At 37.3% G+C, this 20,593-nt stretch overlaps 1 protein-coding gene across 2 annotated transcripts in view; it reads left to right on the top strand.

The window, feature by feature from the left end:
- The window catches only part of tmem68 (transmembrane protein 68), a 46,702-nt gene extending 26,463 nt beyond the window's left edge, over nt 1–20,239 (top strand). The window contains exons 5-8 of one of the 2 annotated variants that reach the window (XM_033019741.1): nt 8,835–9,028; nt 11,005–11,065; nt 12,077–12,216; nt 13,304–20,239. In XM_033019741.1, coding sequence (XP_032875632.1) covers nt 8,835–9,028; nt 11,005–11,065; nt 12,077–12,216; nt 13,304–13,408 — 500 coding nt within the window. In that variant the 3' untranslated portion in view covers nt 13,409–20,239. The remainder of the gene's footprint in view (nt 1–8,834; nt 9,029–11,004; nt 11,066–12,076; nt 12,217–13,303) is intronic. The other variant, XM_033019742.1, reaches the window with a different exon arrangement.
- Nucleotides 20,240–20,593: the final 354 nt, after the last annotated feature.

Genomic DNA, 20,593 nt, shown 5'->3' with positions numbered 1-20,593 from the left:
GGTGCAGTTTTGCAAAAGTCGATAACATTCGAAGTGTGTATATTTTAACTGTTTCCTGTTCTAATTTTTGTTTTAAATATGTAGAAAATAATTGAATGAATACATAAATACCGTGATTATTTTTAAACATCGGGATACATCATCTCGTCAAATTTGAAAGCAATATAATTAATAAATGGTTTAAGAGATGTAACCTTAGCTTGATAGAAATTTGCAGCACAAGATGTGGCCATTAAAGCCATTGCATCCACACCAGCCAAAAATGATTCACTTCCACTTCCCAGCTCTTGGCCCAAAGAGTTGTGGGACATCGGGTGCTTGTTCAAATATGTGTTAAATATGATTTAAAAAACTGCTTCCACCATTTTCTTGCACAGCGTTCCAGAATCCTGTACTCTTCTCTTTCCTACCCCCAACCCCCAAACTACAAGGGAGGAAAAAAAATCCCCAACTCCTGTCTGTACCAACACATTTAAACCTATACAATTTGTTGTTGGCCTTTCCTCCAATTCCAGTTGGGATCTCAGAATGTCATGCACATTCAAATCTTCCATCCATTTTCTGTTCTTAAATAGTTCTCGAAACACATACATTTCTCAAATCATAGTGGGGTTTTTTTTCTTGCTTCATCTCTACCCTTTCAAGTGCTAACAGCAACTTCCTGTAATATATCCGGAGCAGATGAAAAAATGAGGGAATTCTGATTGGTTGCATTTCAATTTAGGAGAAATTCTTATATCTTATGCAAAACTGGCCTAATAATATTAGAACTATTTTTTAGATCAACATTCTTTCAGCCTCTAAATGCATATTGTTTTTAATATTGAACCAGCAGGACTGAATGGCACCAATTATCTGTCATAATGAGGACATAAGTCTGTTGTCTGAACATAAGAACACAATAATTATACACCAAACGAGAGTTGTGATAGTCTTTCTTATCCAAAGATAATTTAAAAACTTGCTTTTACTAGTTCAAACTGTGCAAAATAGCAATTCTCCTAAATTATTTGGGAAGAAAATGCAAGGACTGGGGAATGTGCCAATCAAAGGAAAACTTTTTTGGAGCGCCAGCTAATCCTGGTAAATGCAAATCATGAAAACTGCAGTGTTTTGTTAATAGAAAATGTTTTGCTTGCTTTTAATTTCCATTAGATTTTGAATTTCACTTGAGAAAATCTGTCACATTATTAAATATATGCTAGTAGATTATGTTTTACATGAATAGCTTATTTGTAATTGTAAGTATTTACACTTTTATTAGTCTGAATTTCCATAATTTCTCCATAACTGACATAATTTGAGGTTCTCAAGTGAACACCAAAATCGCAAAGTTGCTAGTTGTTTTTGGAGGAGGGCTTTAGGACCTGCGGTTTCGTATACCTCTCGAGGAATCAAGTTGCAGACTTGCTGCATTTGCACAGCATTTATCACTTGGAATATGCGTACTGAACCTGCAGTAGTTTAGACAGACACAACAAATCAATGTATTTCAATGGGAGAGGAGCAATTGTTGAGATGTAATGGCGAGAATCAGATAATTTAAATTTTAACTAAGTTTGCCTGTGTTTTTGATTTGGTGTTGTAATTTTTAATTTACGACTGAGTTTTATGGTTCTTGGGGAAAAAAGAGCTACCTTAAATTTGGTTGCGTCTGGTAGGGTGAAGACTATCCCATGCTTTAATTGTGCGGGGGAACTCCATGGAGCAGCCAGTAACTCTGGATAGAAGAAATTGGGTGACGTTTTGGGTTGAGACCCTTCTTTAGACTCCTTCTGGTTTTAGTGTTTTTAGTTTAATTTAAAGATACAGCGTGTAAACAGGCCCTTTGGCCCACCGAGTCCACGCCGACCACCGATCACCCGTACACTAGTTCTATCCCACACAGTAAGTCAAGAGTGTTTTATTCTCTCACGTCCCAGTTAGAACAATGAAATCCTCACTTGCAGCAGCACAACAGAATATATAAACACAGTACTCTGTAAACATATATGTGTGTGTGTGTGTGTATATAATATATATACACACGCACACACACTATTTCCCTCCTGGGATTAATAATGTTCTATCGTATAGTATCATGTGTGTTGGAAGGAACTGCAGATGCTGGTTTAAAATGAAGATAGACACAAAAAGCTGGAGTAACTCAACAGGTCAGACAGAATCTCTGGACAAAAGGAAAATATTACGTTTTGGGTTGGGTCTGAAATAGGTTCCTGCACACCTTTGGAATGTGGAAGGAAACAAGAGCATCCGGAGAAAACCCATGCAATCAAAGGGAAAAGGAGCAAACTTCATACAGAAGCACCCTTATTCAGGATCAATTCCGGTCTCTGACACTTTTAGCTAGCAACTTTATGGCCAATGAACTGCCCCATAGTCTTGAACTGAATTAAAACATACAATAGCTGTAAAGGGGGACATAGCGTCACTTGGTGATTTAAGATTGAAAATGGATATTTTCATTTTTTTAGTAACCAAAGTTATCAACATATAATTTTTTTTGTGTGTTGGAAAACAAAATATAGTGGCATAGCTGGTAGACTTGCTGCCTCACACGCCAGAGATCTGTGTTCGATCCTGTCCTCGGGCACTGTCTGTGTTGAATTTGCACATTCTCCCTGCAAGCGTGTGGGTTTCCTCCCACATCCCAAAGATGCATTGGCTTTGTAGCTTAACTTGTCTCTGTAAAAATTGCCCCTAGTGTGTAGGGAGTGGGTGAGGAAAGTGGGAAAACAGAACTTGTGTGAATGGGTAGACAAAAATGCTGGCCATGGAAGAGGCCCAGGACAGAAAGGTCGGATTCGGAATGGGAGGTGGAGTTGAAGTGTTGAGCCACCGGGAGATCAGGTTGGTTATTGCCAACTGAGTGGAGGTGTTGTGCGAAGTGATCGCCAAGCCTGCGCTTGGTCTCACCGAGGTTGATCATACGCTGAATAATCCAACCACATTTTTGTTTGGCAGTGGAAAGAAATAATAGAAATTGCATTCATTACAGCGTGTAAAAAGAGTTGAGATAGTGTATTATAATTTTGCTGCATGTCATTGGGGTATATATCATGTCTTGATTGGTGAATATGTTTAGTTTGTGTCTTTATTTGAAGCAGAAATAATATGTGAATGCTTCATTGAGAATAATTCCGACTGGTAACTACGCACTTTATCCGAGCACATTATCGCACGCGTCATGCAAGCTGTCTTAAATGACCACCTAAACTGTCATTTGGCAACTTAAAAAGCTGCCAAGGTTGCCCGGCTGACAACAGAGAAAAAAAAATTAAGTGAGAGCCCTGCAAGGTGTATAATATTTTTGACACTGTCATAGGCCTTTCTTACATATGCTGTCGCAACACATTGTAGTCTCTAAACAACCCTTCAGTAATTTTCCTTGCCCTCCATTTCAGAATAACAGTGTTTTAAGCCAATAACTCGTCACTAGCACTGGCAATAAATAAATAAATAAGTGCGGCTTTCCAGCCCCTTATCTCATTGGCCGCGCTCAGCTGCAAATCGGTGTCAATCTGGTGGACCATCTTCCTCTAGTCATGGGGGCTTGGGAGGGGCCTCACAAGTGGAACAGGCTAGGGCCCCTCTTCATCTAAATCCGGCCCTGCCGTTATCTCCGCATTAAAATGTTTTGGGTACCAGATTCACTACAAAAACATGAGCTCGGAAATCTAGTGGAATCGAATGCAGACTGAAGGTTTTCTCAGGGGGAACGTCTAGAGGATGAAATGTTAAACTAACATACCACTTGCATTTGAGCATTTGCAACCCTCAACATTGAAGAAAGTCAAATAAACTGCATATGCTTGAAATCCTGAAATTATCAGTGGAGCAACATTTTGGGGAAGGTAGCAGAGTTGATGGTTCATGTCATCAATTCTTAACAAATTTCTATTGCATTCCATCAAACAAACAAGATCTATTTCATATTGCATCCTTCAACCAGTGCATTCCCACCACTTGGGAAAGCAATAGGTGATGTTGTGCAGACTTGTTAACCTTGCGCATCAGTCTGCTGCTGTGTATTCCATCCCATTTCTTCCTAATTTCAAAGTATACCTATTGAGATTATTCTTCCAATCCCAATGTTTTGATAAAAAATATTTTGCTAATCACTGCCTATTTTCTGACTCTTGCTACCTGTACATTGGAATCATTTGGGTTAATCAATCACCACTCCCTCTCCACACTGGTTTTAAACAACTGGGATAGACTTGCTGGCCAGTGGCCATGAAGGCAACAAAGCTGGCAGAACCATGACAATGGGTCTTCAGCCTATGATCATAGTTGCATCATGTGTTGACAGAGTAATATCTATATTTTCCATTAACCTTTCAATGCAGGTATTATTGTTTACCCTTTAAGCTATGTTATGAACAAAACTCATAGTATTGTGCCCAGAAAATGTCTATAGAGAATACTGATTATAGAAACATAGAAAATAGGTGCAGGAGGAGGCCATTCGGCCCTTCGAGCCAGCACCGCCATTCATTGTGATCATGGCTGATCGTCCCCTATCAATAACCCGTGCCTGCCTTCTCCCCATATCCCTTGACTCCACTAGCCCCTAGAGCTCTATCTAACTCTCTCTTAAATCCATCCAGTGACTTGGCCTTCACTGCCCTCTGTGGCAGGGAATTCCATAAATTCACAACTCTCTGGGTGAACATTTTTTTTTCTCACCTCAGCCTTAAATGACCTCCCCTTTATTCTAAGACTGTGGCCCCTGGTTCTGGACTCGCCCAACATAGGGAACATTTTTCCTGCATCTAGCTTGTCCAGTCCATTTATAATTTTATATGTTTCTATAAGATACCCCCTCATCCTTCTAAACTCCAGTGAATACAAGCCTAGTCTTTTCAATCTTTCCTCATATGACAGTCGCCATACAGTTGTAAAAACGTACCTATATTAATTGCCATACAGTTGTAAAAACGTACCTATATTAATTGAATCGTGTTATGATCCATTTTGTTGTAAGAAATAAATTGTAGGAACGGCGATATTTTACTCAAAGGATTTTGAGAACTTTTACCTTGATGGGCTGCTGCAAACACACATTACTATGAATAATGCATTCCTGCACAACAACGTGGTAAATGCAGTTTACTGGAGTTACGAGATATTTCCTTTTGTAGCTTTATGAATTTTGTTCAAAACATACCTTTATTGTTTTGCATTCTGTGTGAATGGATAATATTTATATAGCAAAGTTTGCAAAGAAGTATATTGTGTTCGAACTATGTATTCAAAGTCCCCAGTGTCTCTTGGTTGTAACATCAGATTTTCAGCTGCTGTCATTGAAATCCTTGATTTTACAGGGCCCTCCATAATGTTTGGGACAAAGACCCATCATTTATTTATTTGCCTCTGTATCCCACAATTTGAGATTTGTAATAGAAAAAAAATCACATGTGGTTAAAATGCACATTGTCTGATGTATTTTGGTTTCACCATGTGGGAATTACAGCAGTGTTTATACATAATCTCCCCATTTCAGGTCACCATAATGTTTGGGACAGCTCAATGTCATGTAAATTAAAGTAGTCATGTTTAGTATTTTGTTGCATATCCTTTGCATGCAATGACTGCTATAAGTCTGCGATTCATGGACATCATCAGTTGCTGGGTGTCTTCTCTGGTGATGCTCTGCCAGGCCTGTATTGCAGCCATCTTTAGCTTATGCTTGTTTTGGGGGCAGGTCCCCTTCAGTTTTCTCTTCAGCATATAAAAGGCATGCTCAATTGGGTTCAGATCAGGTGATTGACTTGGCCACTCAAGAATTGACCATTTTTTAGCTTTGAAAAACTCCTTTGTTGCTTTAGCAGTATGTTTGGGATCATTGTCTTGCTGTAGAATGAACCTCTGGCCAATGAGTTTGGAGGTATTTGTTTGAACTTGAGCCGATATGATGTCAAGAGTCAAGTCAAGAATGTTTTAGAATAGAATAGAATAGAATATGTTTATTGTCATTGCACAAAACTGAGCAACGAAATTCCATTTGCTTCTCCTCCGTTAAAAGAAATACAACACAACAACCAATACACATATGTACAGTTAATAGTAAAATAATAGATACATTTTTAAAAGAGTTTAAAAGAATTTAGCGGTATTCCTCGAAATTACTTCTTGCTTCCCAGTGTTCACTGTTGGAGTTAAGCTCTTTTACCGCACATGGGTAGAAACTATTTTTTAGTCTACCGGTGCGAGCCTGCAGAGACCTGAGTCGCCTCCCCGAGGGTAGCAGAGTAAAAAGGTGGTTGGCAGGGTGGGATGTGTCCTTCTTGATATTTATGGCCCTGCGCAAGCATCGGGCCTTGTATATGTCATCCAAGGAGGGCAGGTTAGCGTTTGTAATGCGCTGTGCAGTTTTTATAATTCCCTGCAGCGCCCTCCTCTCAGCCACAGTACAGCTGGCAAACCACACCAGGATTCCATAGGTGAGGATACTTTCCACGGCGCATCGATAGAAGGACAGCAGCAGCGGCTGTGAAACGTTAGCTCTCCGTAGAGACCTCAGGAAATACAGCCGCTGATGAGACTTCTTCAAGAGAGTGACGGTGTTCATTTGCCATTTGAGGTCCTGGGAGATGTTTATTCCCAGGAACCTAAAGTCGTTGACTCTCTCCACCATGTCTCCTTTGATGTATAAGGGAGCAGGTTCCTCTCTCCTCTTCCTCCTGTCATTTTATTGTCATATGTCCCGTACGGGACAATGAAATTCTTACTAGCTGCAGCACAGCAGAATATGTGAATATGTAAACATTGTATACAACGGGGGGAAAATGAAAAAGTTCAATAAATAACAAATAACAAATAATAATGTAGTCTTTTGCAGTTCAGAGCTCATAGCTTATTCGTTGTGTTTCATAGCCTGCTGGCTGTGATGAAGAAGCTGTTCCTGAACCTAGACGTTACAGTCTTCAGGCTCCTGTACCTTCTTCCTGATGGCAGTGGTGAGATAAGTGTGTGGCCAGGATGGTGTCGGTCCTTGATGATTTTGGCTGCCTTTTTGAGGCAGCGACTACGATAGATCCCTTCGACGGTGGGGAGGTCAAAGCCAGTGATGGACTGGGCAGTGGTCACAACTTTTTGTAATCTTTTTTGCTCCTGGACGTTCAAGTTGCCGAACCAGGCCACTATGCAACCAGTCAGAATGCTCTCTACCAGGCACCTGTAGAAGTTTAGGAGAATCCTCTTCGACATGCCGAATCTCCGTAATCTTCTCAGGAAGAAGACTTCAGAATTCACTTCAGAATTCATTATGCTACTTCCATCAGCGCTGTATCATCAATGAAGAAAAGGTACCTAATACCTTCAGCAGCCATACATGCCCAGGCAAATACACCACCACCACCACTGTGTTTCACAGATGAGATGGTATGCTTTGGATCTTGGGCAGTTCCTTCTCTCCTCAATACTTTGCTCTTGCCATCACTCTGATATAAGTTAATCTTCATCTCATCTGTCCACAAGACAGTTTTCCAGAACTGTGATTGCTCTTTTAAATACTTCTCATCAAAATGTAACCTGGCCATCCTATTTTTGCGGCTTACCAGTGATTTGCATCTTGCCATTTGTAGTGTGCAGTGGCCATTTTGCTTTTTTTTGTGTGTCATTAATTATGGCAGTTGTCTTTACATTTTAGTCTGTCAGTAATTATGTAGGTGGGATTTATTACGTAGTCGAGGGCGTGTTTACTGCTGGGGCTTCATGCGCAGAAGCGGTTGGCAATTAGTTTAGTTCGGAGGACCGTGGCGGAGGGTATAACTTTTTGACCATGGGAAGTTTTCTAACGGTTCTAAGCGATATGCTGAAGTTTGATGAAGTTTAAAATATACGAGCAAAGAAGCCGGTCCGATGAATATCTTACTGTTTTTCTTCAACAATAAAGAAACTATTAATCAAAAGATGAAGATTTATCTTTTGAAAAGCTTTGAGCTTAAGGACGTGGAAAAGCTTGCATGCGTATCGAAACGACATATTCCTAAAGCCATGTGCTCTCCAGAGTGGCTGGAGAGATAACGGATCGATCTCTTGAACGATATAATATTCTGCCGATACACAGTGTAGCCTCTGTATTTCTGTTCATTAAGTCTTCTGCAGACAGTGATCATTGACAAATCCACACCTGACTCCTGAAGAGTGTTTCTGATCTGTCGATCAGGTGTTTGGGGATTTTTTTAAATTATAGAGAGAATTCTTCTGTCATCTGCTGTGGAGGTCTTCCTTGGCCTGCCAGTCCCTTTGCGATTAGTAAGCTCACCAGTGCTCTCTTTCTTCTTAATGATGTTCCAAACAGTTGATTTTGGATGTGTATATGATGTTTAGTTTTTGCTTGAGCTAATTTATTGATATCTAGATTTGTGTGCTTGTGATTAAGCAAGCAGCAGGAAAACAGCATTAAAATATGTGAAATACATAAAATACAATGTGAAAATTAGGTAGTTTAGAAAATTAAGCTAGGTATTAAGTCGGGGGTCGGCAACCTTGTTCTGCATAGGGGTTGTGAGCGGATGGCGGGCCACATCTATCACGTGTACACATGATCCCGCCCCCATCCCCCCCGCCTGGGCGCCGCGGGCCCGGGAGGTACCGGAGATGACGGAAGTCTGCGGGCCGGATAAATACGGGAAAAAAATACGCCTGCGGGCTGGACGATTTTGGGTTACGGTCCGCATTTGGACCAGGGGGTTGCCGACCACTGTATTAAGTAATCAACTCTTCTGTGACAAGTGTTATATTATTCTGTTTCTTCAATCTTGTCTTAATTGTTGCTCTGCTATCTCTAACAGAAACATTAATGGAGTTTAAAATTTCTTTCTTAGGTTTTAAATTGTTGTTGGAAGTTTTTAGTGTTATGCATGGTCCCCAAGAGGAGTGTGTCAGAGCATTAAAAAATGGACACTTGTTGGCCATCTCACCAGGCGGAGTCCGTGAAGCACTGTTTAGTGACGAGACATACAGAATCGTTTGGAGACGACGGAAAGGATTTGCCCAGGTGGCAATTGATGCTCAAGTGGTGAGTAAACTAAACTATAGTTTGGAGAATGTGTTACATTATTTAATTCAGACTTACGTCAGTCCAAATTGTTCCAATGTACTCTTCACAAAAGAAATCCGTTGTAGCTGCTAATGTTTGCTGCTATTTTTCCCAGCCAAAAGTTGGCTGTGGGTCTCTCCATATTTTCAGTTGCCATTGGACAAGTTGGCTGACAGTCATTCTTCTCTCCGTTCCTCTGCTGGTACACCGCATTAACTGTGAGAGAAGCTGACATGCTAAAATTGCATGTTTAAAAATAGTTGTAACTAGAAATTTATACCTAACTGTGTCTGTAAACTTGTATTATTTTCACATCAGGAATGTCTCTGAACTTTACATTAGAAAGTTGTAGATTCAAGTTCCATTCCAGAGATCTAGACTAGAATCTGGGTTGATATTCCATTGCTCTCCATACTGGGCAAAATTAGGTTGTCTACTCAGTTGTTGCAGCAAAAGATGTACCTTGTATCAAGAGGATACACTTTCTCTCTTTAGCTTACTCATATTGTGAGATCCTTGATTATTGTTCAAAGCAAATGAAAGATTGTGAACATAGCCCTTGGGTGTAATTTAGTCAGTGGGGCATATATTTCTACCTACCTTGACTGACTTTCGCACACACTATCCCTTCTGCTCCTTTGGAAAACAGTGAGGGATTATGTTTAGTTTAGAGATATAGCATTGAAACAAGGCCTTCTGCAGACTTCACCGAGTCCATGCTGGCCATCAATCACCCGATCATACTAGTTTTATGTTATCCCACCTTCCTAACCAGACACACTACATAGACTAGTTAATCTAGCATCTTGTGCCTTCTACATCAAGGTCCACCAGGATGTAATTATATATAATTAATACCTTTGCATTGTTAATTGGAAACCAACTGTTGGTGAAGCAATCAAATGTCTTCATTTATATTTCCCTAACTGGATAAGAAGCGCATACCCATGTTGGACATCTACCTAGAATTATTTACAACATTCTCAGATCTTGAGATTAATTTGGCTTTGTTACAGCTTGAGGAAGTCTGTTTGTTTGTTGTGAATGTATTTTTCATGCATTTTGTGGAACTACAATATGTAGAATATCTTGAAATTATGTAGTATACCTGCTATTTGATAGAACATCTGTAAGGAAAATTTGTGCCTTAGAGCTACCTAGCATGAAAACAAGACGTTTAGCCCCCTTGTCCACATCAACCAATTTGGCATTCTGGGTAACTCCCATTTGCCCACATTTATTATCATTTAAATTTCATAACATTTGAAATGCAAGTGGATAGTCAAACCTATGGGTCAAGCATATTCTTAATGATTGAAAACATTTGTGCTCAACAAAAAATACTCTTGTTGCTATGTGGTCTGGTTTTGGCATCCAATTCAGTTTGGAGGTTGATTGGTATTGCTATTGTGAGTCAGCGAGCAAGAGCAAAAAAATCTGCAAATACCAGAAATATGAGATAAAATAAATCTGTGCCAGAAATACTCAAGCCTGGTAGCATCTGTGGAAAGAAAAGCAGAATTAATATTTCAGGTTGATCATACTCCATTTATTTTATTATGTGACCTTGTGCTTAACAGTCTCAAATATAAATTCACTGGTTGGGAACTACGAAGAAGAATCATTTGTCCTGCATGCCATATGAATAACAACCAAAGATACTAGAGGAGCTCTAGAGGACTATCTTTGATAGCAACCGAGTTGCATTGTATCAAAAAATTGTGCTTTTTAACATTTGGTCTAATCTTGTGTTCCATGTTGTGAATGACACTCTTGAATATCAAGTTATTACTGATACACTTTGAAACAGTACAAGAGAATGTTAATGTTTACAATTGATTTTGTTCAATTGGTTTCTCATAACTTATTTTGATACATAATAATTCAGCGTATCTGCTGTTCTTTATTGTGGAATGTTTTAAACAGCTTTTGGTTCTATGATTTCCACCTTTTAGCCCATTATACCTATGTTTACACGGAATATTCGGGAAGGATTTAGAACATTTGGATGCTTTGGTAAGCCATGTCATCTACTGAGTTGTGTTGCGGTATATTTAATGTGCAATTGAAGTGTTAGCAATGCTGCTTACAGTTAAAGGACAATTTCTAAAATTTATTCTGAAGTGTTCTTCCTGTTTAGATATCACAATTAAATTAATTACACCATTTTGCATTCTCACATTTTACTCCAGTTCTGTTATCTTGAGTTCCCTATATGCGAAAGAACAAGTGAACAATTGACTTTAGACATCGTGGAAATTGACATCTGTATCAATATGCATAAATCGTTGCTTTACACTTTAATTTTTACTTGGATCTTTGAATTTAAAGCATTCTGATTATATAAATCATGCCTGGTAAATAAACAAAAATTGATTTCAATGTTAGGGTTAACCCTAAATCTAACCCACTAAAACATAACTCTATGGCTTGAAACCCAGAATTAATCCCAGTTAGGATGAAAGCAAAGTCATGGAGAACATATGGAGACTAATAAAGGCAAGTGGATCTGTATGAAAATAATGTTATCGTGGGACAGATCATAGTTGCAAGAGAATGAACCTCCAGCAGTGAGCACAAGAGGGAAGATTATCCAACTGCTGGTGAAACTAACAAGCTAACCCTAATTTTGTTGGACCAGGAATGAATACTTTCTGGAAATTGGACATTGATTTGGGATAAAAAGTATATCCAGTCCATAATTGAATGAATGTTTAACATTTTATAATACATCATTTTTGCCTATGCTCAATAATTCTTTTTCAGACAGAAGAGCTTTGATAAAGGAAATAAAACATGATTTTGCATCAATTTTTGTTTTAAACAATGACTAATATAAGAAAAGTTGGTTTCTATGTGGGTTTTTTTAATCCAGTTGTAAGCAGCATTTTTAAAGCTAAGATTTATTCATCAGTGTTGATAAATTGTTATGATATTTTTTATCTTTCTTAGTTGAAATGAATATGATAAGCATTGGACAGACTTGTAGCCTGCAGCCTAACTTTAACATTTCTAATCTTTTAACAGGTCTTTGTAAATGGTTGTATGAAAAATTTAAATGGCCATTTGTTCCTATTTATGGGGGATTTCCTGTCAAGTTTTGCACCTATTTGGGTGATCCTATTCCGTATGATCCCAATATTACTGCTGCTGAGCTTGCTGATAAGGTAACTTATTTCTCTGTTATTGGGCTTGATCATACTGAAGATGCACTCAAAATGCTGGAGTATCTCAGCGGATAGGCAGCATCTCTAGATGGAAGGAATGGGTGATGTTTCACGTCAAGACCCTTCTTCAGACTGAGAATCGGGAGAGGGAGACGAATAAGGAAGTGTAAGATGTGAGAGCGAGACATTAAAGGGGATGAAGCTCAAGAAAAATGTAAAATAGATAATTGGTAGCCAGGAGAAGCTAGAAGTCAATATTCATACCGCTGGGGTGTAAGCTGCCCAAGCAAAATACTGAGTGTGGCACGTAGCCTGCCTGTGGTCCTTACTACATTACTCTGGAAATCTGCTTGTAGTAGTTTAGTTTGTTATGAGTAGTAAAACCTGGAGTTAGTGAAGGTGTGAGGAATTTGAAAAATATATAATGTTGAGGCTCTAAGGCGCTGGTCAAGCTGCATTTAGAATATTGTGAGCAATTTTGGGCACTATATCTGATGAAGGATGTGCTGGTTCTGGAGAGGGTCCAGAGGAGGTTTACAAGAATGATCCCAGGAATGAGTAGGTTAAGCTATGATGAGCGTTTGTCGGCACTGGCATGTACTCGCTGGAGTTTAGATGAATGAGGGGGGACCTCACTGAAACGTGCAGGATAGTGAAAGCCTTGGATAGAGTGGATGTGGAGAGGATGTTTCCACTCGTGGGAGAGTCTAGGAATAGAGGTCATAGCCTCAGAATTAAAGGACGTTCTTTTAGGAAGGAGATGATGAGACATTTCTTTAGTCAGAGGGTGGTGAATCTGTGGAATTCTTTGCTAAGAGTGGATATATTTAAGGCAGAGATAGATAGACTCTTGATTAGTACAGGTGTCAGAGGTTATTGGGAGAAGGCAAGAAAATGGGGTGAGGAGGGAGAGATAGATCAACCATGATTGAATGGGCTGAATGGCCTAATTCTACTCCTATTCTTTATGACCTTATGATTAAGTATATGCTTATTCTTGCACATATGTATTGAAGTAGGCTATTTGTATAATGTGAGGTTCAAGATATTATTTTACATTTTTCATTTTCCCATTACATCTTTTTAGGCAAAGCAAGCTATGCAGAGCTTAATAGAAAAACACCAAATAATACCTGGAAATATATTACGAGCCCTTCTGGAGCGTGTTCACTGGAGAGAGAAAAATGAATGACTATGCTTTTGAGGACTCATTTAGTGAACACTTTTTAAACTTTTCATTTTCAAGAGTCTACATCTATACAAATACTGAATAATGTCTCCTGTTGTGCATTAAAATTACTCTGTTGAACATGTGTTTTGCACCAGTATCAATGTTCTTAACCCAATTTCCTAACTGATTTGTTATGAAAAGTTGTATTTACAGTATGCCGTATCAAATGCCTCTCCAATACATTCCTGACCTCTGAGATGCTGTGAAGATGCCATGAACAAGGACCAGATGCTACCTGTTTGAATCTGTGGGTTGATAGATGTTGAGATGCCAAATGTCTTTAGAAGTGTGCAAATAGCAATAGTGAAGTCATGGAGATAATGTGTCACAGGACCTGTTGGGTTGTGGGCAGGGGTTAGTATTATAAATATCGAAATACACACTCATCAGATGAAGTATTGGATATGTTGTTAAGTAGTTCCAGACTGATATCAGAACATACACTTATATTAACTGTCATCATTATTTCTCTTTTTTTTTTAAGCAAATTATATTCCCTTGCATTTTGATATTCTGCTCATATGCACATTACCCATTGATACAGCTTGTACACATAGTAGCGCCACAGTAAAATAAGTGGACTTCTCCTGATAGTATGCTTGTAGAAGGTGGTAAGGGCATTATTTCTCATTGATTTGATATATACAGTATTTACATTTTATCTTGAGATCTCCTAAAGTTAAATTATCTTTATTTTGGGAATATTCAAGTGATCACTAGTGTATGCAAATCTGTTTGGTTTAACTTGGCCTGATTTTAGTGTTCTAACATATGGTTTAAAACGGATCCCAATCTGACATCAACAATCTATGATGATTCCAACATCTATGCCGAAGGATTACTGTAAATTGCTCTGCATTTTTTGTCCAAGATGCTGAAAACCACCCTTTCATTCTGAATTGGGGAAAACGTGTCCATCAAATGTATTTACACCATATAATGAACCAGAATCCAACATTTTAATTGGTGTTGCCCACTTATTCATGACCTTGCCATCATGTTTGACAACCTTGAATCATTTCTGTTGAAAATAACCTTAAAACAGGCCTACATATTAATTCCTTTAAATTTAAAATGACTTTTGTTTTGGCCAGTTAATGATGTGTCCATAAATCCAAGCATAAATTATGCAATTTATGATTAAAATGCATGATTTTATTTGTACCTGGAAGGTGCATGCATAAAACAGTCTAACATATGGTATGATAACGCAGAATTTGTAAATTAGGCTGAATTTGTCTTTCTTTAGCCATCTCTTACAACTTTGAAACATTCTTAAAAGAAACAATATATCCAAATGTTTAGATTTCAGGATGAAAAGATTTTTAAGTTATATTGTGACTTTTTTTAGATATCCCAGAGTGCTGTACAACATTTCTTTTGATATAATCTAATTTAAACGATCAAATACACCAATCAGTATGTTTACAGCAATTCCTATAAATACCAGATGCACCGTTCTACTTTTGGAAGCATTATTAGAAATAAACATTGCATAGACCCAGAAAACTGACTTTTTAGAATAATGTTGATGGAACATTTTTTTAACACCACCTAATAACCTGATAGCAAATTGATTTAATAACTCATTTAAAACACACAATTGTTGAGAGTTGCCAGTTGTAAGTGCTGGCACATGGCTTAAATCCCCAGCATCTAATTCAGAAGTAAGATTGTTGTCATTGAGCCAATTTAATTTAACATGTAGAAGTTTATGTGCAAATTAGAACATTCCAATTAAATCCAGGTAGCTTTGAGGCACAGCTTTGCCAATTTTCAACCTTGAGGATGGGAAACTCATTATCTTGTCTTACGGTTGGTATTTATATTGTTTGGGCTAGTACCTTGTGTATGAAGATGAAAAATTATAAACTTAAAATTTGTCGTCTTGTTAGACATGCAGTGTAGCAAAGTGTGGCAGTGTGTGAACTAGCACTGATCAATTCTGGGTGACATCACAATTGCAATTTTAGTTTCCATTTACATTTATTCTTTCCATTTGTTTGCAATCCATCCACATTTTAAATAATATTTAACGATTTCCATTTCAAGCAATGCCTTCATTGAATTTGCTGCAGTTGTGTCTTTTCCAAGAATTTGATAAATTCAGGAAAAAAATAATTAGCATTGTAGGTGACAGGTTCTGATGCCATAAAGTGGAACTATTACAAAATGTGGAATAATGTCTTGGTTTTGTTCAACCTGCAGTAAAGAGGTACAGAGAATCTCAGATTTAAATAATCCATTTCCAAAGCTGAAAATGTACATGGCACAAAATATTCCAAGTGTAAGATATTCCTTTCTATTTAGTGTCAGATGCAGTCATAATAAGAACAGCAATAGAATTTGGTGAATGCAGCATATTTATTTTGGATATTGCTCCCAAGTGTACACAGCATTCCATTGTGAGCCAGCAACACTAGCACAGTAAACCTTGATGCTGGATTACACTTCACTATATTTTCTGAAAAGCACAGCTTTAAAGACTTCCCCTTGGTGTTTTCTATGTTCTCTTTATATTACTGTGAATATCCCTTCAAGGGAATTGCTGACTGTTTGTGAGATCACCCACAACTGTTGACCTGTGGAATTAATGTATGTAAATCTGATTTTATTTGAATTGAACAATATCAAATGTTTAGCAATATTCTATGCGAGCAAATCCTGCTTGCATATGATTCAAAACATTCCATATATGTTGATCACTTATTCAGCAATTTTTTATTTTACTAAATGGCCAATCAGGCTTATTTGTATTCCTAGTCTAATTCCTAATGATTGCAATATTTATAACTAGGAAAAAAAGATCCATATTTAACATTTTCAAGTTCTGAGAATGTGAACAAATTTTTCTGCATTCATTAAATTCTATCAGTAAATGTTGACTAGTGTTTTGGGTGCTGTGATAATCCATATAGTACTTTAAAATTAAAATACATTTCTATATATATTGTATTAAAATGCAAAATCTTCTGGACTGGATTCTCAGGTGTGCATAAATAGAAGTTGGATATTAGCTTATGTTAATTATTGTGTATTTTGAAAAAATCTTTCCTACTGAAGTTCATATTGATTTTTATTACTGATATTTAATTGTATAGAATAACATTTTCGATGTTTCCATCCAGATCGCCAAAAATGCCAAATTTAAGTTTTTTTGGTGATTTCTGTATGTTATTTTAGTTTGGCAATCACAGGATTCTGTTTTTTATCTTGATACTGCTTATAAATGTACACCTGGATTATTTGTAATTCATTTGTTTGTGATGGTAAACTGTTTTGAATTGAGCCTTAAAACTTTTATTTCCCTCTTTATACTTTTTGTATAAATGGTTTCTTTATCAGTACAAGTGCCAATGCCTGCTATCCACAACATTGAAATGGAAAGGATGCCCATGCATCTTGATGAAATCAAACTTCATTGTGCTTCTTGCCCTTTCAGCATTTTTTACAGGACAGTACAGAAGTTAAATTTTGCCAGCCATATGCTTTTTAAAATTTTTTTTTTAAATTTTAACACCGGTTGCGTCCTTGAGAAATGTTGCATCTATTTTTGTTTTTAATTCCATTGAAAGCTACTATAGGAAACCAATTATATTTCAAAAAGCACTTTTGGAGAAACACAAAGGTAGATAAAAATGCTGGAGAAACTCAGCAGGTGAGTCAAGACCCTTCTTCAGAAACACAGCTGCCTTTAAAAACAGTATGCTACCCATCAGCTAAAGTATCAGAATATTTTTTGTTTGAGGTGAAAATGTGCTAAACTCGTTACCTAATATACCAGAAAGACGAAGAGGATTTCTTTAATTAAAAAGTAGTAAAATAAGGTATATTTTGTTCAATTATTAAAATCTAAAGCTGAGCAGCTTAAACTCTCAAAATCAGTACATAAGAGATTTAAACCAATGCAGATTTTCATTTAAGGTTGAAATTAAAGTTGGATAAGAATATTAACTGACACCATCTTCCACTGGAAGTGAAATTTACCATTGGTTATAATCTTGGTGCTCTCTTTAAGGGAGTTTTGAATGGCTTGATACAAACATGCATGTGAAAATTCAAATCAAGTTTCCAACTTGGTTTTAAAACAAAATCCTTTTTGCTCCCATTTATTAACAAGATCAATTATCAGCAGACCACTGAAGCTCCTGTTTTGTTTCTTAGTCTTGACCAACATTGGGGTTATTTGCACCAGTCACGTGGATCATTTACCCAAATAACTGCGCTAAAGATCTAGCGTAAAGGGATGGAGGGGTATGGGTCAAGTGGAAGGAGATGATTTTACTTGGCATCATGTTTGGCACTGAAATCATGGGCTGAAGGACCTGCTCCTGTGTTTTAATTTTCTATGTTATCTAAGGTGCTAAATCTAAATAAACCACTCTACAAAATGTAACAAGTTGTGCTGGTTAAGGTGTCTGTCTATTGGACTCGAGCTTGGACTGGCTACAGACCATTCCAATATGGATAGAATATTGCATTGCATGGGACTGTCACTTTGGAAAAGGATATGGAAACTGAACATCTTTGCGTAATGTGGAGAGAGGCATTGGGCTTCTAATTAAATCAATCTTAATGGTTTCTGTGTGACATTGCAGACAGCAGGTCATTGTACTTGTACTGGTGGCACAATGAAATGAGCACAAACTTTGTCGAGCTGCTAAGATTGCATATGTACCAAAGTGAGCACAAAAAAATTGTAAAATGATTACATTTACATTATTTTGAATCCTTAGTGATTGTGTGCACAATAGGTTGTTTTTATGACTTTGCCATTATTTTTTCCCAATTTAGAATTTTGTCATATCATGAATTCTGTGCATGTAACTTTTTATTATGATTGTGGAAATCAAAGTAAATGACCCAAAGAGACAAAGGAAATTTGTTCTCTGAAGACTGCCTAATGTATTAATTTCACTGCCTATGCTCTGTTATGAAGATCAGCCAACTGACTGAGCAGGGCGCAGCATTATACCAGCAAGTGAAAGGCAATGGTAATGTCGATGCTCACTTTACCATTGCTTTTAAATTACCAATTTTTGTGTAATTGATCGAACAAATATTAACATTTGAATGCAGTTTTATTTCACTTATTGAAGGAGATCTTGTGGGATATGATTTGGGTTGGGTTTTCTATCAATGTTGATTGTAATAAATCTATTCAAAAACAGACAATTCATCTAATTTATTTTTTCTAATTTTTTGTACACTAATTCATTGTATTTGAATATCAAGTTTATCATCTGCAAATATTGTGTAGTCCTGAAATACTAAATCCAATGTATTATGGCATTTCAGGCCACATTAATGATTTTTGTGTTATTTTGTGCATAACCGTGAACTTTAAGATTGAAAACTCTGGTTTTGTTTGAACAATGTTTAGAGAACTGCCTTCACAATTAATGTGAAAAGTGATTTAGTATTATGTTCACCTCAAATGTCTAGAGTAATATTTTAAGCTAGTTGTAATTGGCACTATATTTAAATTGCAGGTTTCATATGACTTTATCTAGAATGGACTGCATTAAATGTACTTTCCTTTCAAAAATTCTCTTCCACCAATGTGGAAAGTTATTTGTGTTGTCAAATATAAGTACTGCAGATCTTATTGTGACAACATTCTAAATTATATATTGAATAAAAGATGTAGTATGCAGTTATTGTAATGATATTCTGAACATCAAGAAGAGATTTGAGAACTTTGCATTCAATGCAGGAATTAACATGAATAGCTTATTTGTAACAGTGGGCCATTCCTTGATCTTTCCAAACATAAATGTTGTTTTGTGACATTTCCATTTTGTTCTGCAGCTTCTTACATGAATGTCGAGAAAAAGCAGTGTATTTACCCACAGCAGCATAAGAGCATTTCTGGTGATATTATCAGCAGCATCCAGATCGGGTGTAAGTGCTTTTGTTAGCAACTATTTAGCACTGGTGACAGAATCCATTATTTTGGGAACGTACCGAGTCAAAATCTCGAGTGTCTCTCTTGGCACTTTATTGTTTGAGATGATCATGCTCCCTTATTGGAGTTATTAAAAGTAGCAGCGACATTTACAACTGAATGCATTTAGATGGAGAGCAAGGCTTGTCATAAGTGTAGGAAAGAACTGCAGATGCTGGTTTAAATCGAAGGTAGAAATAAAATGCTGGAGTAACTCATTAGGACAGGCAGCATCTCTGGAGAGAAGGAATGGGTGACATTTCGGGTCAAGACCCTTCAGACTGATGTCAGAGTAGTGGGCGGGACAAAGAGAAAATGTAGTCAGAGACAGTAAGACTGGTGAGAGAACTGGGAAGGGGTATTTGAAGCCTTATTTGATTAAATATATTTGAAAAAATATACTTATTAGGGTGTGAATTCTAATTTCACATTCGTAAAGCCATTGTTATCTGAAGATCACTTTGAATTTGTCTTGGTCAAAGTGCAATTGCTGAGAGAACCGGTGGATCTTACGTGGTCTGAATGTTGTGATGTTACAAACCTGTCATTTATTTTTGTGCAGTTCCTTTATTCTGTGTTAAATCTTGTAGTGACATGGGAGTGGAGTCATGTAACTATCTTGCTAATGTCGATACAACTTGCACAGTGATGAACAATTTCATTGTAAAAACAACCTTTTGGGCTGTTTTACTTAGATTTTAGAAAAAAAAATCATCTGATGATTAAATACTTGATTAACAATTTTAATTGCAAAATACATTTGATCATTGTAACATCTGCTTTACTTTGCAATTTTAAAGTGACATGCTTTTACTTGCAATATTCCAATTAAAAAATGGTTTTGAGTTGTCAGTTATTGGTTTCCAATTGCTTAACATTAAACACTAGTTTACAATGTGAATAATATTAGTCGATTGGCCTGTGTTCTTAAAGATTAAAGGTGGATACATTCCCAGCACGGGATGGGATTTATCACAGGCAGCTTTGGGAGACGGGGAAAGAGATTGTTGGGGCTCTGGTTGAAAATTTGAAATCTTTACTGGAGTTAGGGTACCAGAAGACTGGATGAAACAAACATGGCTTCTCTTTCTTAGAAACTTGGTGGGGGTAAAACATGGCAACTATAGACCTGTAAGCCGAACATCAGTGGTGGGGAGACAAAAATGCTGGATAAGCTCAGTGGGTGAGGCAGCATCTAT

The sequence above is a fragment of the Amblyraja radiata genome, chromosome 4 (assembly GCF_010909765.2).
Source record: "Amblyraja radiata isolate CabotCenter1 chromosome 4, sAmbRad1.1.pri, whole genome shotgun sequence".
Taxonomy (NCBI): Eukaryota; Metazoa; Chordata; class Chondrichthyes; order Rajiformes; family Rajidae; genus Amblyraja; species Amblyraja radiata.
Note: the sequence above shows the minus strand (reverse complement) of the source record. Positions and strands in the feature narration are given on the sequence as shown.